The sequence below is a fragment of the Poecilia reticulata genome, linkage group LG9 (assembly GCF_000633615.1).
Source record: "Poecilia reticulata strain Guanapo linkage group LG9, Guppy_female_1.0+MT, whole genome shotgun sequence".
NCBI lineage: Eukaryota > Metazoa > Chordata > Actinopteri > Cyprinodontiformes > Poeciliidae > Poecilia > Poecilia reticulata.
The window spans coordinates 14,737,988-14,755,564 of NC_024339.1; the positions used below are offsets into that span (position 1 = coordinate 14,737,988).

General features: G+C 37.9%; 2 protein-coding genes across 3 annotated transcripts in view; one reads left to right on the forward strand and one right to left on the reverse strand.

Annotated features, from left to right (window-relative positions):
• The first annotated feature begins 4,360 nt into the window (after window positions 1-4,360).
• Window positions 4,361-9,637, forward strand: ykt6 (YKT6 v-SNARE homolog (S. cerevisiae)). The gene is made up of 8 exons (XM_008418109.2): window positions 4,361-4,593; window positions 4,870-5,012; window positions 5,634-5,716; window positions 6,173-6,273; window positions 6,350-6,454; window positions 6,687-6,752; window positions 7,882-7,983; window positions 8,069-9,637. Exons 2-8 carry the CDS (start codon window positions 4,909-4,911, stop codon window positions 8,102-8,104), a joined length of 597 nt encoding a protein of 198 aa, XP_008416331.1. The 5' UTR covers window positions 4,361-4,593; window positions 4,870-4,908; the 3' UTR covers window positions 8,105-9,637.
• Window positions 9,638-13,175: 3,538 nt separating this feature from the next.
• osmr (oncostatin M receptor) overlaps window positions 13,176-17,577 on the reverse strand; it is a 9,249-nt gene continuing 4,847 nt past the window's right edge. Inside the window, exons 13-18 of one of the 2 annotated variants that reach the window (XM_017306754.1) lie at window positions 16,740-16,907; window positions 16,490-16,642; window positions 16,282-16,363; window positions 16,111-16,195; window positions 15,526-15,637; window positions 13,176-15,105 (exon numbers count right to left, since the gene is read on the reverse strand). In XM_017306754.1, the coding sequence (XP_017162243.1) occupies window positions 15,002-15,105; window positions 15,526-15,637; window positions 16,111-16,195; window positions 16,282-16,363; window positions 16,490-16,642; window positions 16,740-16,907 (704 nt within the window). In that variant the 3' untranslated portion in view covers window positions 13,176-15,001. Of the gene's footprint in view, window positions 15,638-16,110; window positions 16,196-16,281; window positions 16,364-16,489; window positions 16,643-16,739; window positions 16,908-17,577 lie in introns of both variants that reach the window. The other variant, XM_008418111.2, reaches the window with a different exon arrangement.

Genomic DNA, 17,577 nt, shown 5'->3' on the forward strand with positions numbered 1-17,577 from the left:
GAACAGAGACCTGCCTGATGGATCTCCAGCTGTCTTTGACAAAGTCAGCTACAGACCCAGAGCAACGATGATGACAGCCGTGAAATCAAGACTAAATCTGTGAGTATTATGCAGATTATAAGTTCAAACAAGGCATCCAATGACTACGACATCTGAGCGTTGTGGCGAGTAAAGAGAGATCAAATTTATCAAGATAAAAGCCTGATATGATATTCCTCTTGGACGGTCTCTGTGCATTTTCCAAATTGCCCTAGTTCTACTTCCAAATGTGCTGCCTCAGTTTAACGAAAATCCAATATGAACATGATATAAAACAATAGCTATAAAGTCTCTGTTGCCATATTTTAGTTAATAATTTCCTAGACATGTTTTACTGGGTGATTGGGGAGAAGCCTAGCAGGTAAAGTCGTCACGTGAAAAATTCATTTTGCAGTTAAAATAACAATTATTTCTGAGTTTTAATTTCCCATTGGAATAGGATTAATTAAATTGAATTTGTGTGTGTGCCTGGTTAACTGTCCTGTGTCTCTGTGGGCTGGACTGCTGACCTGTCCAGAGTCTAAACCACCTCACACCCACTGATGGTTGGAGAAAGGCACCATGCCCCTGCAGCACAGGAAGACTAAACAAAAGTGGGTGAATGAATTTCTGCAGTGTGACCTGTGTTCCTCCAAGAACTGCAGTATTTGTTTTCAGATTTAAGAATTTAACGATGGCACTTCACCAAATCTAATGTTTCAGTTGTTTATTCTATGTTGCATGACTTTGTGTTTTCATGCCTTTACGATGTTGAAATGCCGTGTTGCTGAAATTTGCTATGCAAATAAAATTTGACTGACTGATTTTAATGCACCCATATAAAATAACTAACTGACCAAAGCTGACATTAGACCTTTGGTCTTTTGAGCCTTAAACCTGAATGATCTTAACCACAGATGTAGTATAGCATTATAATATTGTAAGCAACATCATCTACATGTACTGGCACACATGTCAAGGAAAGATTTTTACCATAAATATTGCTATAGAGACTTGGTTACCCCAAGATGTTTCTCTTTTTTGCATTTCATTAACAGAAACCTTTGGATTTTTCGAAGCTCCATTACTCACTGTGCATAGTGGCAGCATTACCTTGAGAACTGTTTAATTATTTGCACACAGTCACACACACCCTCTGTCTTATCTCTAAATCCAAGAGGCTAGGCTTCTGCGATACAATCTTTTTTATGTAACCTTTGACATAACCAAACACGTTCTTAGATTACATATGACGCATCATATCAGGCATCATCTTTAAAGTCAGTTCCTATGCATTGTTTCTTTTTAGAATCATGTTGCAGACATCATTTTCTCCAACTTTTATTGAGTACAGGGTTTTTATTATTTACATTCACAACCTAAATTAGGCTCCTTGATGTTCCCCATGACCCGTTGTCTGATTATGTAAGTTTGCGCTGGATTTAAACTTTAACTATTACCTTATCCATCGCTTTAGAACGAAGGTTAAATCCTGACTCTCCTGCCAACCATCAGCGTTCTGCCGTTGGAGTTGGAACTTTCCCAAATTTCTGCCTCAGGTGACGTTTTGCCTTGGAGTCCGTGCATAAAATGTAAAAAAAACAGAAAAAAAAAAAAAGAATCGCTTAATTTTTAATGAGATGTAGGCCCAATATTTTAAGACCTATGTATCCAGCCTGCTTGTGATTAAACATTTACATTTCTGACTTGTTGACAGTCAAATAAAATCACTTAGGAAGTAGGCATGAAAAAAGGCTCATGTATTCTCCTCCATTCTTGTAGACGTTACATGCAAAAAGGAAAGGATTTTCCTTCAAGAACACAAGCATCCCTTCTTGAAGGTGTCAGACATGTCTAAAAATATGCTCAAGTAAGTAAAAAAGCAAATGTTGACATCTTCATCCTCGTGAGCAGGCTACATGGCCTAAAAAATAAGTCCTATTCTTCTTTCTTCATTCTTGATTGACATTCTGAAAGTGCCACAGCTCTCAGTTAAAAAAGAAATGTAAAGCAAGCCCTTTATTCCACCGATATTACAGGCTTGATGAAAAATAAATATATGAACCAAAAAACATAAGATAACCTCCCATCCGTGGCTGCACTCCTTGCTGATTGCGTTGCTCTAGTTTCTCATCAAAACTAGCACCAGTTCTTGGAAACACACAACCTTTCTTCCCTCTGCTGTAGGTGATCCAACAGATGCACCCAAAGTCTTAACGGTTTCCACTTTGTGTTGCCTGGGAAATCACTGACAGGCACACTTGTGACATGGAAAACACTTACTTACCCCAAGTTAAGTGGCCAGGAGGAAATTGTTAAATGGAGCAAGATTACCAGAGGCAACATCAATTGAGGCAACCATGTTTTGGTTGAAAAAAACAGCTGGTTGACTGAAAAAAACATGGAATAAATTAATTTAACTAAATAAATTAATATTACTAAATTAAAGATACATTTAATACAACATTGCGCAATGGTTTTAAGCTAGCTTTAGTTTCCTTATGTTTGAGCTGCCTTTTATTTCAGCTCTTATAGTAGTCTTGATCAAAGGCTCTTCATGTATGTTGAATGTCTAACGAATTCAGGCTTGTTTATTATTTTCTACTCAGTCATTGCGCCTTTAAATGTGCATCATTTGCTCAGAAGTGAAAACAATTCATAAGCTGACAACAAAAGAAGAGTAAGGTCTATGAAAAAGTATCAACCAAGACCTGACAAAATCTCAAAGATTTTTTTTAAAATCTAAAATATCTTTGAACTGAAACACAATTTAGTCTTCGTCCAAGTATCTTAGCTTTGGGTTTCTTGGCTTAATTATGTATTTGTTAAAAGTTATTAGTAAAGTATCTAAAGTCTGTTAAGTGCAAACACAACACTGGTTTATCCCAAAGACATGTAATGTCTGAATGACTCAAAGGTCAGAGAGTTCAGAGGCTTAATAAGGCATTTTCCTGGACTCAAAATAGACAAACACCCAAAGTCAAAAGACTTTTTTTTCTTTTGACTTTCACTATTTTTTAATAGTTTAAGAAAATGATACTAAAGGTAATTTCAAAAAGTTTCAAGAAGGCCAATGCAAAAGTAAAATGAATAAAAATGGTGAAAATATTCCACCATCTTCTGACCTTTTGTGAAAGATCACAAAACCTCCTTACATTTGTACGGGTGCCACCGTACATTTGGCTTTAAATGCCTCAAAAAATGAGATCTAATCTTTTAACAATACAACACTGCTAAATATACCAATAGCAGTTTTCTCGCTCTCTATATCGAAGATTATGATGCAGAAGAAAGAGTGTGCAGGCACAGAACAGAAAATTCAGGACTTAGTGAGGATATTATTTAAAGATTCATTTATTATTTGTTTGTTGGCCCAATTTTAAACATCTATACAAATATTTTGACCAGTTTGCCATTGGCCCAAATGTATGCCTCTCAAAATTATACTGAACAATACAGTTAAGACCAACTGAATCCAGGAGATGGCAGTGTAGCAGAGAAACTTTGACGTGGCATCTGTTGTTGGTCTTTAACAAAGCCCACAATAACACATTAGATTAAGTGCATTTTCCATCATGGCTGTTTACCGTAATTTTTCACTATAGAGAAAGGGGGGAAAAAAACATTAGAATAAATAGACTTGTAAAAACAGTAAAGTACCAACTTTGCAGCTGCTTACAGATCTTTACATGGCCTCAAAATAAATCAGTCTCCATGTGGGACAGGTATTTTTATACCTTTACTTAATGTTATGTTCATATATCCTGAAAATAATAATACATAAAACAATCTTTAATTCTTATTTATATTCTTATTTCTGCTCAATATAATATTAATGTTTTAAAGCAAAGTTTATAATTTATTTGAGATGAAAGTATCATCAATAAGGTACAAAATATGTTGATTGTGTAAAGCTTTTCAAGAGTGTGGTTAGAGCAAGAGTGATGTTATAATACAAATATTACTATAAATTTTATAATTTCAAATGAATGAGCTGGTTTCCAAATTACCTAGTTATGCAGAAATTCTTTTTACCTCAAGTAATTGAGAACTTTAATTTATGAATGGGTTGATTTGACCTGAATTTTAATATGGATCACTAACGGGCAAATAAATGAGTTTTTAAAAATCAAACCAATCTTTAGATCTTTGACAACACAGAAAAATTGAAATTGTATTTTTACAGGACTTTTGAATTTTATTTGCAGCTAAACTTTCTTTTCTTTTCTTTTGGTTTCCTTACTACTCTTTTCTTTTTTTTTTCCCTTTTCCTTTATTTTGTTCTGCGTTGCATACTCCTGTCCGGTAGGTGTCGCTTTCATCTGTAATTGTGATCCAACCCTAAACTCAGAGGGGAAGAAGAGACTGCGACGCGTTTGTTTCCACCGAGTCAACTCTCCGATAGGAGTGTCTGAGTAATGAAGTTCTAATTTAACTACTGAGATAAATAAAATTGCGTTCTGATTTAGTCACGGTTTATTTTTCGTACATATCTGAGAGTTTCAGTCGATGTTCCTTCAGTCGGTTGTGTTGTTTTGACGGGAACTGAGGGGGTTTTGCTACCGTTTTGTCCCGGTAAGTTAGCTCGGGCCTCACAACATATAGCATATGTGGCTAACTAGTTTCAGTATTTTAATAAAAAGTCTTTATGAAGTTAACTTAGGGATTATTTATGTCAACAAAAGTCTACGTGACTCTCTGTCAGTTACAGCGGTAAACGTAGCAGACCGTAAACACCCTTCCATCTGTCGGCACGGAGGCTACTTTCGCTTGTGGTTTAACTTGTCTCCAGTCGCTGAGCTGGCTAAGAGATAAAATACTCTCATGTGATCCTGCTTGTGTCCTGTGTAGACCACCGTGTCCTCTTACCAGACCTGATCCTGCGGCGTCATGAAGCTCTACAGCCTCAGCGTCCTCTACAAAGGAGCGACCAAAGCCAACCTGCTCAAGGCGGCCTATGACCTGTCCTCCTTCAGCTTCTTTCAGCGCTCCAGGTGAGCGTTACTGACCGCTGATTACAGACAGGCCTGTCCCAAACGATTACATTTTATGGAAAGTCTCTTATAGCGTTTGTTTTCTAGATCTCTAAATACAAAAAAACCCCACCCTAAAAACAATATACATAGGTATGTTTACGTCTTTTAGGCAAATTCTACATCAAAACAAACAATTTCGTCCAAGAAAACTTGAATGGGTTCTTTAAAAACATTAAGTAACATACTTCTACTTCTCACTTTTATTCAAATTCAGTTTGTCTCCAGATAAATGAGACTTGGAAGTACATTGTTGTTATGCTCTCTCCAATCTGGAGATTTCAAGAACTCGAGTGCAAAAGTTCTGATAATTCCTTACAGGTCCCTCACACTGCAGCATATCCATAACTTGGCTGTCAGACTCACCCCACATGCAAAGAAAGTTTCTTCCATTTAATAAATTCAGAGCCAACAGCAAGGACTTTTAAACCAGTGATTCCAGTTTGTCCTCCCAGGTCTGTTCTTGCAGAGTTTGTGGCGGCCTTTTCTGTAAATTTGTTTTTATTGTTGTTGTTTTTTTATTTCTACAATAATTGTTTACCGTTTTTCCATGAGCAATAAAATCATCTTTTGTACCTTTAGTGTTCAGGAGTTCATGACCTTCACCAGTGCCTTGATTGCGGAGCGAACATCTGTCGGAACCCGTGCCTCAGTCAAAGAGCAAGGTAAGAACGTTTCTGATTGTAAATTGCGTGATTATATTTTGCTGATGTGATTTATATTACACACTTTGAATGTGCAAATGAAAACAAAACAGAGTTTTCATTTGTTTTCTATTTTCACTGCATTTTCTTGTTATTAGAAAACCCTCAAACATTTCCATGTTTCCTTGTTTAATATTCCTCCGCCATTTATTTCCGGAATCATTTACCCAGTAAACAGAATGTAAACAGTTTCTTGTTTACATTCCTTTGTTTTCCCTGTCCTGTATGAGTTGCTTGTTAATGACTCATAAAGGAGGCGGGCTTTCAGAGTCCAGCTATGAGGAAACTCTCAGCTATTTTTTTTTTTTTTTGTTTGTTTGTTTTTAAGTTTCAAAAGTCTTTGAAGTTGCCAAAAGAAGAATGAAGATTATCTATTCAATTTCTCTTGAGTTAATTGGACTGCATTTATATTTGCAGAGTATCTTTGTCATGTGTATGTGAGAAACGACAACCTGAGTGCTGTGGTCATCTCAGACTCTGAATACCCACAGAGGGTCTGCTTCACTCTGCTCGACAAGGTGGGGATGAAAACGAAGCAGTTTGGTATCATTTTGCTTTCTGCGGTACTTCTTTAAAACGTCTTGCGGTTCGTAGGTGTTGGAAGAGTTTTCCAGGGGAGTGGACAGTATAGACTGGCCGTCTGGTAATCCTGACACTATAAGCTACAAAGGTCTGGACATTCACCTTTCAAAATACCAGGTAGGTTTAGCTGCCATGCTAAAACCTGTTTGAATATCCTGCTATATTAAGATGGTGATTTCTTCTTGAGTCACGTGTTTCAATATCTGCTAATAAGAATGTTGATAAACTTTTTTTTGCAAAGATAAATATGTGTCCCTTTAGATGACAAATTGAATCATTTTGAAGCATTTTTAAGACAGTCGTGTTAAAGCTGACGGCTGGTTTCGCTCCGGATGTTGTTCTTCCTCAGAACCCCAGGGAAGCAGACGCCATGACCAAAGTACAAGCGGAACTGGATGAGACGAAGATCATTTTGGTAAACCTCTTCACAGTGACTCCAAATCAATACGAAATGGGTGTTGATGCCTCTGTGTATTTAGGCATTAGACATATTTTCAGTTTTTTGTGGATTGACTATCGAAGCCTTGCAATGCCAGCAACAATGCAAACTGAGAAGCTGAACTGTAATTGTTCCCATAATGAAGTTTAATGGACACTGCCACCTCCTTCCGGACTGTCTGTTTGTGTGCTGTAATTAGACCGATGAGTCTGTCCTTTAAGCTTCAGCTGAATTAAGATGGGAAACATGCAGCGCATCCTCAGCTGTACCAACTCAAACTGATTAAGAACAAATCAAATTAAAGCCTTAAAGAAATATTTAGAATAGTGAATAATACAAGCTTTGACTTGCTTTCACACACAAAAAAAACAGTTTTTAAATGGTTTTGATCATCATCTGTCAGTATTTAAATGTTTTAGAGCCTTTTTTAAGGATATATTTAAAAAATACAAAAACCTGGACTTGGTGCATCTGTGTCAAATTTTAAGGTCGCGAACTGATCATAAAAATTATGTCTGCTGAAGAGCATCAATCCATCCCGAAACCTTTAACTTGGTAAAGTTACTGTCGGAACTAGATGGCAACTAATAAAGGAAAGAGCAGATTTATTTTAATCCAGATGTCAAAACAAACAGTGAATTTACCCTTTGCCACACTCCAAAACTGGTAAACCTGTTTCAGTCTTTTCACAACCCAGATAGATCCAGATTACTACTTAAGCAGTAAAAGGCTAATAATAAGTTTTATGAAAAAAACTCAAGGGAAAGATCTAAAAATGTTTGATCTAGTAAGGCAAGGAATGATGAAATGAGTTGGAAATCTAAACTTCTTATATACTCTGGAAAGTTCTGAAAAAGTTTAAGTAGCAAATGATTTGTTGAGCCACTCTATTTAAAAAAGCACTAAAAATTTACAACAACAGTCATTTCTGTCACACTAATATCAAAGTTTAGTTTACATCTGTTACGTTTTAGTATGGATTTGCAGGCGTCATATTTTTAAATAAGATCCCCTCATTTTATGCGACTTTTACAGACCTATTTGATGGCTTTGAATAATAATCTCTGTGCTGCTCTATTTCATGACAACATTTTGTCCTCTGCAGCACAACACCATGGAGAGTCTGCTGGAAAGAGGAGAGAAACTGGATGATCTCGTGTCAAAGTCGGAGCACCTGGGAAACCAGTCTAAAGCCTTCTACAAGACCGTAAATATGGCGGACTCTCCTGCAACATTGAACCGGGTCCATGCTGCTGCTACAGTGAACGTTGTGGTCTTTGCTACCTTTGCAGGCACGGAAACAGAACTCCTGCTGTGAAATCATGTGATGCTGCCGCCTCGTCCTTGTGGAAACATCTCTCTGGCTTTTTGCTTTTCCTACAACCCCCATCATGCACCAGCGACGTGCTCTCCACCGGGACGCTGTGCCAATCCCAGATGGGGAGCAGGAAAAACGGTGGCCGCTTTTAAACGGGACCTCTCTGTGATGGGGGCTGAAGGACTGAAGGCGTTTAGTGGGAGGAAGTAACAGTTTTGAATCATGCTTCAAACCTTGTCAAAGGTGAAACATCCATGTGATTCTGACCAACTGAGAATATTTTAGCGTGACGTTAAGTACTGCCGGTGTGTCGTTAGAACGTCTTCAAACCATTTAATGTTATTCAGGTTGAATCTAAACTTAATATCTTGATCTCTTAAACTTATTGACAGAGTATTAACCACATGTGTGCTTTTGCTTCAAAGCAACTGACAATCTCATATATTCAACATGTCAAAACTGGGTTCCTTGTAGCTAGAGGCATATATGTCCAACAGGGGGCGCTGTCTTTATGTACTATAATCTCAATTAGACTCTGAAGGACACGATATCATAACTTTGCAGACTTTTATGTCAAATTTTAAGCATCGCTGCATTGCTACATTTAGTTGCTTTAATGCCTTTGTCTGTCTGATGTTAAATGAAGTCTTCAACATTCCTGCCTTGGCTGATTGTGTTGTGTGATGATGAGACTTAAAGCCGAAGAGGAGTAGAAGATTTGGTGTCAAATATATTAAAAATCCCTAAGCATGTTAATCATTCTGATATCCAAAACTCACACACACGTCACCTGAACAGAGTTTTGCCCGCTCAGAAAAAGCTGCACTCGTCTTCTGTTCCTCTCGAAACACAGATCCGCACCCCCCCCCCACAGGAGCCCACGCACGTCCAGATGGGTTTTAGTCACTCCACTTCTGACTTTCACGTGCCGCGAGCACCGTTTGCTTCATATTTATGATTTCTGATGAAACTCTGCCTTCAGATCTGCGTTTCAGATGTTTCTCTGCTCTCATTGTGTACATTTGTGATCCGACATACAGCTGCAGTCTGTGTAGATTCTGAGTGCCTGCGTGTTTGTGTGTTGGAGAAGCTTGTTGTGCCGTCTGTTGCTCTTTCTGCTTTTACAGTGTAAACTTTGGTGCAATATCTGCAGACTGTTGCTGTGTGTCTCTTTTGCAATGCAGAGAAAAGCTCAAAATGTTTCTCACGACGGACACCTCATTAAACTTTGATATGCTTTACTTTTGACTAAGATTGACGAGAGGCTTGTCCAGTGAGTTTCTCGTTTTTTGTTTTTCCAGATCTCTGACTTCGTCTTTTGAAAACGTTTTTCTGGTGTTATGCTGTAAGCTCCGGTCCAGTGGCCGCTGTGTTGGAACAGTGTGGTTTAAACGGTTTGCATTAAATGTTTTGATCCAAATGTGAGCTTCACTTTTAAAATCAGATCATTTTCTGTCTTTATCGGCACTGGTTTATTGCATTGTGAGCTTGTTCAGGTCATTTACAGAGCATTTATTCATGCTCAGATAAAAATCTAAATGCCTGTTGTGTCCCTTCTTTTTATTTATAAAAGCATTAAATATATTTATCCACAGTTGCAGAAAATCAGGCCAAATTTGTGGAGCCGTTCCGTGCTGATCCCGGATGGAGAAGCTGCTAATTTGCTGTGAGAAATGCGTTACAAAGAAGGAAATTAAAGAACGAACAGTTTACATATATAGGTGCTTTAAAAGAGGAGACGCATTTAAATTTTTTGGATTGTTTGCCAGGTATATAAATGTAGCTAACAAGCTTTTATTTAAGCGATTAGAGGATCCAATTAGCTCAATTTAGATATGTTTTGGTCTTTTGTCTGTTCATCCAGACAAAACAAAAAAAGCACACTCTTTTTTTGTTGTGCAAATAAAACATTTCTCTAAAAAATGAAAAGAAAAAAAAGTAGTGTGTTTCTCAACTCCCCCATATGAAAAATAAAAATGTGCTCTTAAAATAATGTAAATAAAGTAAAAGTAATGACAATCTCTTCTGCCAAGGTTTTATACATGTTTATGCATAAATATTTTTGGTAAGCTTTAAATTTGGTTAGCAATATTTAAAAAGAAAGTTTTGTACTATTAAAAGAAAAAAAAATATCCGGTGTCATTAACTAAGAACTATAATTTTTAAAAATGTTATTCCTCATCGTTTATCAAAATTAGCATTTTTGTATTTCTGAATATTTGTATGGATTCTTGCTGCCAAATGAATGAAGTCCATCTTCCCCTCAGCGCAGATTTAAAATAAAAATTATGGATATGGGTAAAATATCCAACTGTAAGTCCTAATGTGTTTTAAACCACTACAGGTAAGGAATTTAACCTGAAGTTTCCGCAAATTAATCTTTATGGAGAATTGTAAAATGCGAGTTTGAAGGACATCCGTGAACGCATCACCGAACACGCGTTGAAGATCGCAGCGAACTGAAAAAAAGCAACCAGCAGTTCAGCGGTTTGAACTTGTAGCTCTGAAATGTGGACAAAGATGGAAAACAAAAGCTCGGCTACCGTCCGGCAAACTTTCATCTCAAAGGTGAGGAGTTAGAAGAAGTTCATAAGCGACTTACCCGTTTCTGATCAGAGATTTTGTGCCAAAACATGCAGAGTTTGGGAATCCAGCTTAGAAGTTGTAGCTCTTCTAAACTGCACTGTTTTTTTGTTGTTTTTTTGCAAACCTGAGAACATGCGATCAAGTAATGGCATTTATCTTGGCTCACGTTGTTGCTCTGATGTCCACGCATTGTTTGATTTCCAGCAGCAACTTTCAAGTGTTGCAGTGAGCAGCAGGGTCTGCTCCTTGTGTTGGTTTTCCTTGTGATTTTTTTGTTCTTCTCTTTTTAGTTTAAAGCTCTGATTGAGACAGCAGGTGCTGTTGAGCACAGCATTGACACCAGTGGTTGCCTCTGCCCTGCCTGGAATCTCTGCCCTACTGTTTTGTTTACTCAAAGCAACAATATGTTTGCTGCATTTCAGATGGTTGACCCAAATCTGAGAGAAGAGCTTCTAGATGTAAATGGTAAGCTGCTGACTGGTTAGAGATAGGTTGGTTGTGTTTTATATGCTGCATTTACATGCACATTGAGCACAATAGGGTCTTCACAGCAGATGGTGTCAATAAACACAAAGGGGCTTTAAGATTGCTACATCTAGATCAGATTGCAGTGCCAAACAGACATTAGATCCAGTCAGTCCACTTCAGGTAAATTCAGTTAAGCCCTACGTCATCCTGTGTCAGGCCTGAAGGGGCTGCAGACCAACGAATCCTGATAAGTGTTTACTTTTATACCTTAAGATGGACCTAAATGGTAGTTGTGTTGACTTGGATGTATCCTAATTATTTCTGTAAAACCAGGTTAATAGGAAAAAAAACAAACTAAAATGTACGATCTTGAGCACAGAAATAACCGAATAATAAAAACGTATACATTTAGAAAATGTTACCGACATTTCGCATCAATAAACGTACATCCATTTTGAAATTCTGTTTTGTTAGTGTTTTGTTTACGTTTCTCTGTATTGGTTTCCTAAAGTTTCCAGGGCAGCTGCCACTCATCCGTCCAACACAGAGGATTCTTTAACAAGGACCAACGGGATCATACCTGGTGAGCAGCTTTTCTGTTTCACAGTCGACCTTTGTGTCAGCAGTTTAAAAGAACAGCGTATCAGACAAACACCCTGAAATATATCATTTTTATTAAAAACTACTCTTTCACTAAGCAAACTTAGCACAAAAAGAGTGAAAATGTGTGTTTGGTTTATCATTTCTTTGTTCTAAAATATCCCTAAACTAATGGAAAGCCTGCTCATTTAGTCTTTAAGCATCCTGTCAAACAAATCCTGTAATAAATGAGCGTTTCTATTCAATAAATTACAAATTTAAATGCTGGGAGGTGGTTTATTTTTGTGAAGAAATGTGATGCGTTTGTGTTGATGAAGATATTGCTGTAGTTTTAGGTGCAAAAAATAATTCAAAGTTAAAGCCTGAGTTGTGAAAAAATGAAAAAAAAAATTAAACAATGATATATCTCTGTTTAAAAAAAAATTGTCAGAGTGTTTGTGCTGTGAGTCAAAAAAAAATAATTGCATTAAGTCATGTGACATTTTCTGCATGAAGAAACCAGTTTACTGAGTAAAAAAGAATTACAAAGCTGCATTATGAACTGCCTTGTTGCTGAAAATGTGCCATACAAATAAACTTGATTGACACCTTATGCTTGTCGTGCCTAAATCTCATCATATTTGTGTTTTTAGGTGCAATCGCAGCCTCTGTGTTCATTGCCTTTTTGCTCGCTCTCTACGCCGTTCTCTGGAAATGCATGACGTCGCCACCGCAACGGTAAAAATCCAACACAAGCTGGAACACGAGTATTTACGGGCCTCAACTTGATGTGTGTCAGAGTTGCTGATCTTGTTGGCTCCTCCTTAAATACTTGTTGGGCACATATCTGAACTTTGCACCTCACCTCACAGAGAGAGAGAGGGAAAAAAAGCACACTTCCTGGCTTTTTGGTGTAACTTCTGCTTGTCTCTTAGAAAGAAAAGCAAGCGGAGAGTAAGGGCACAACAGAAGATGCCTGTGTGAAGAGGATGAACATGTGTTGTGTTCAGCATCTTTGAAAACCAGGATGAACATCAAGAAGCCCATGTTGCTCTCTGAAGACAATCTTTAAAAAAAAAAAAAAAAAAAAACATCCTGAAAAAAGGAATGAATCAGTTGGATGTGACTCAACTGAACCGTGGTCTGCTGGTGACCTTTGCTCACTCAAAGGCAGATAAATTGAAACACAGTTTTGCAGGTCAGACTGCGCTTTTTCTCATGAAAAAGCGCAGTCTGAGTCCAGACTGCGAGTCCAGTTGCTTTTCTCTCCAGTATTCAAAGAGCAGAGCGTCGAAAGAGATTGGATACATTTTGTTTTTTATGTAGGAATTCAGCTAAATTGCAGCTAAATTCTGGCTAATCTTTGAATTGTGCCATGATTTTGGTTCCTGAATTTAGCTAATTCACTGTAAAGTTGGAGCCCAGGAAGCCTATGTTGTTTAAAAAGCTATTTTTTTAATAAAATAAAATACCATAAAAGCTCATATAACCTCATGCATTATGTATTTGAATTCTAGAGCAATTGTTGGGCATTACATTTTATTTCAACAACACACACACACACACAAAAGAAGTATTGTAAATGCCAACCTGGTACTCTCATGATACTTTGGCTGTTTTTCATTGACACAAGATGTACCTTTAACATGACATAAATAGCGTTACACTCGCACGCAGTTTTCCTTTTCATGCACAAAATGATACATAACGTGAAAGATAAGCATCTGTTCTGGGGATTGCAAAACATTAATCATTTGCAAAACAGCCAGATGAACGGATAAACCTCAGACATTTCATGGTAGAAAACAGTGTTGGCTCAAACATGAGCGACGCCCTTCCTATTGCTGCCCTACAACGCAAGAAGTTATCGGAGATACTGAGGCAGGATAAGATGCAGAGCAGAAAGCATTTAACTTACTTTTTCTTTTCTCAGTAGCAAATAGGACCATTTAACAACTGGCATGTCAAATACCCATGTATAAAAATAGAAAAGTTGTTCAGGCCACAATTAACTGATGGATTTAGCTTGTGCACCAGCCTTTTGCTTTGGGCAACAGTCCACAGTACAACGCCACTAACGGTGAAAACTGTAGTTAAATTGTAATGGTTCCTTCTGGTTATTTTTTTTGGCAGGAAGACATTGTCTAAAACATTACTTACTGAAAATAAAAATACACAAGATCAAAGGTTGTTTTTTTTTTGTTTTTTTTCCTGGAGTTCTTTGCACACAAATTTAACACAAAATGAAACGAACAGTTTTATTTTGAACCTGTTAGTTTGATTTGTAACTCATTTTATTTGGAACTAACAGCTGATTGCTTCAGAGCAGTCGGGCCTTCAGAGCTGATTGCTCTGCTTTGTGTGCTTTCCTGCAAAATCCCTTCATGTACAAGAGCAGCAGCTTGTTGGTTATTTTAAAAGACAAGAATCTTGTTACTGAGTTTCCTGTTGCTACACAGCAGAAGTTAACGAGCAATGGCTTTATTATTCCGTATTACACTTACACTTATTTACAGTGAAACTGATGATCCCTTCGTCACAGGATTTACAAACAAGGAACTGAGTTCAGCAGAAGGTCGTGACCTCTCTCTATTGAACTTTTCTTTTCCATTGGTATTTTCTCCAAAGAACACAAAAAACAACTGATTTTATTTCAGGGACATAAAGCACTTAATATTTGCAAAAAGTATTTACAACAAACTTTTAAATATTGGATTGGCATTTTAAGTGGTAGACCAACACAAAGTGTCACATATTTCTGAAACCACACTGCAGTTAAAGCTGCAGGGCTTCAGTGGTTCACTATCTCTTTAACAGCTTTGCACAGCTACAGACTAAAATGTTTTTCTGTTCTTCTTCGCCAGACAGCTCAGTCTCAGACATGTCGGACGCTGAGCCATCTGTGAACATCAGTTTTCAAATCTCGTCGTAGATTCTCAATGCGATTTAGGCCTGGGCTTTGACTGGTCCATTCCAACACAAACATACTTTGAAAGGACGTTTCTCCCTCTGGCTGGAGTCACTGACCCCCTGCTCAATGCAATGCACCCTTTTTCCGGGGAAAGCAGTACATTCACGTACCATCATATTAAATCTGCAACTAAAAGTTTAAATGTTTTATTGCCTTGTGTGACCTGAAAACCAGAAGGTTTGCCTGTGGTTAAGATGAACATTTCACATTAAATCTCACTTTCAAGACAGTTCAGACTAGTTTTTGAAACTGTTTTAACTAATCTCCAGCTTGCATCTGTCCTCCCCCATACCTGCTCTCTCTTTACATCCTGTAGATAAAACTTCTAGTTCCCTCTGTGTTTATCATGATCTGTAAAGTGAGTTGCTTTCGTTGCACTGCTGTGCCGTGATGCAATCTGAAAGAATCTGACACCAAACACACAACAACCACAAGGCATGTTAAGAGTGTGGTAAAAATCACAAAATTAGGTTTAGAAACAACAGTGCACTAGGTTTTAACATTTTGCCTCCACTTTTAGAGTTTTTATACTCTTGAATGTGAGAACAAGAAGGCTCAACATTGTTTGTTTTGCGTTTAACTATCAGAGATGTAACCATAAAGTCCTGCACATGATCCCTGCAGGCAGTCGGAAGACTCAAAGCTGGATCTGATTTCACTAAACTCAGTGATGGGGCTCAAGTAGCTCTTGTTTGCAATGCACCTGAGCTGCTGATGGGCGGGTGTTTGGCAGAGCAGGACAGCAGACTGAGGCCGGTAGCCTGTTTGGAGTGGACAGGAAGGAGGAAGAGACGACTGGGGAGAAGGCGAGCACGTTGTGTTCGTACCGTCAGGATCCGTCAGGATTGAGCTTTCATGCCAGAAAGGTTTGACTGTCAAGACTTCAATGTCACAGCTGATGCACTCTTCCTCTCTCTGAGACTGCAACTTCTGACCAGTCTAAACCAGAATTCAGAAAAATATATTTATAAAAATAAAAAACATGCTTTCTGGAAAAAGCTGAAGTCATTTTTATGATTATTTTTATCAGAGGAGGGCGTCGGAACTCGGTGTGAGAAAAGACGCAGTGCGTGCGTGCGTGTGTCCTGACCTCAATTTAACAGAAATCTGTGAACTATGCTTAAAATTTGGATTTATACCAGCTTCCACCAATTCTGCTAAGAACAGTGGTCAGCAGTGGTCAGACATTCAGCCAGAATTATACCAAGAAAATGTTGATGGATCCAAAAAATTTGCAGATGGTGTGCAGCTTTTTATGAGATATTTGAACTGAAGATGCTAAAAAAAACAATTCGAACTTTTCCACCCAGTTCTTATTTTAAAAACCACTAAAGCTGCATGATTGAATGTAGTTATAGCAAACAAAATTAAAACTAAACTTCCTTTGAGATTAATGAAAAGTCTATCCATACCTCATTCAAGAAGCTCTCAAACTCAGGAGTTTTGATGTTCATACCAGCAGGATAAGTAAATATCTCCCTCAGTCCATTTTTTAACCTGGGGGAAACACACAAAATCCCAGAGGTCTGCAAAAATTTGAATATAAACGTACTGGAGTAAATCTAAACACTCCCATCTCTCACATTTTCCTTTGTGGCCACAGCAGAACGGTGCAGCCCAGCAGGAGCAGGATGGGAGTCAAGATCTTTGCTAAGTGGGAAAAATCTGCAGAGAGAATCCGAGAAATATCAGAATTCAGCGAGCTGGGAAAACCGAAGACATCCAAGCTTAATTGATTCATTTTGGTAACTGTAATATTTTTGTGAAAGTCCTGGATCGAACGAAGCTCACTGTTAACTTTGGTCCTGATGGTAATGCTGGCAGTTGATCCGGGCCCAACTGTAGTCAGAGCCCTCACAGAGCAGACGTATTCCTGGTCCTGCTGCAGACCCTCCATGGTTACTGACTTTTGCCGGGGATTGCTCACGGAAACGTTGAATAGAGCTAGGTAGACACAAGGTTTTGTTTATCTGAGATTATATTATATACATTGATGATTACAGCAGTCCTCGTGTAATTTAAAGTTTTCCTCAGAACTCACTTGCAGCATGACCTAAACTAGTATCAGTCTGCACTTCCTGCACTGTTACCAGGTAACCAGTGATGAATGCCCGCTGGCCTGGATCGTCTTCGTCATAGTGCCACTCCAGTGTCACGGATGCATATGTCCTTTTAACAGGTTGTATTATTCTTGGGGGCTCCACATATCCTGCGGAAGTGGAAATGATGTGATGGAAAAAGAACAGAATTGATAAGGATCAACAGAATAAACAGGAAGCATGGTAATGCTTAGTCGTGAGACAAAATGTTGTTCACAAGTGTACATGAATTTAAAGGCAGTTTTAATTGCTGATTTAATCAAGTAAAAATGTTATGATTTTGTGTAAAGAACATTTTCCTGGGTATTTTACAGACCTGATACACACCACAAAAAAATAAAACACCCCAGAAAAGTACTAAACTGCTATAATGCTACAAAATAAATCTTTTTGGGGAAAATTCACCAAATTCTCCTGTATGTTCCGTGTTTTAAATGCACCATCTGCATCTTTTCAAAGAGCCAATTGCGCGCACTACAAGCAATGACTTCAGTCCTTTTAAATTCAGCAAATGTTATCAGTTGGCACATATTTTTGTGCCAGACCCAAAAATACAACAAGTGTAGGAAGTGATGCAAGACATGGACAGACACATTTCCTCTCAGAGAGCATCAGGTCCAGCCCTGAAGATTCACTGCTCAAAAGTGTAAAAGCAACATCTGAATGTTTTACATTCCTAAATCAGTAAGTAATGTAGAGTTTGTGAAATATGATGAAATGATTCCTCCTGATTTGTTGAAAGTTAGAAAGCATTGATAAACGTTTAAAAAAGAAATATAT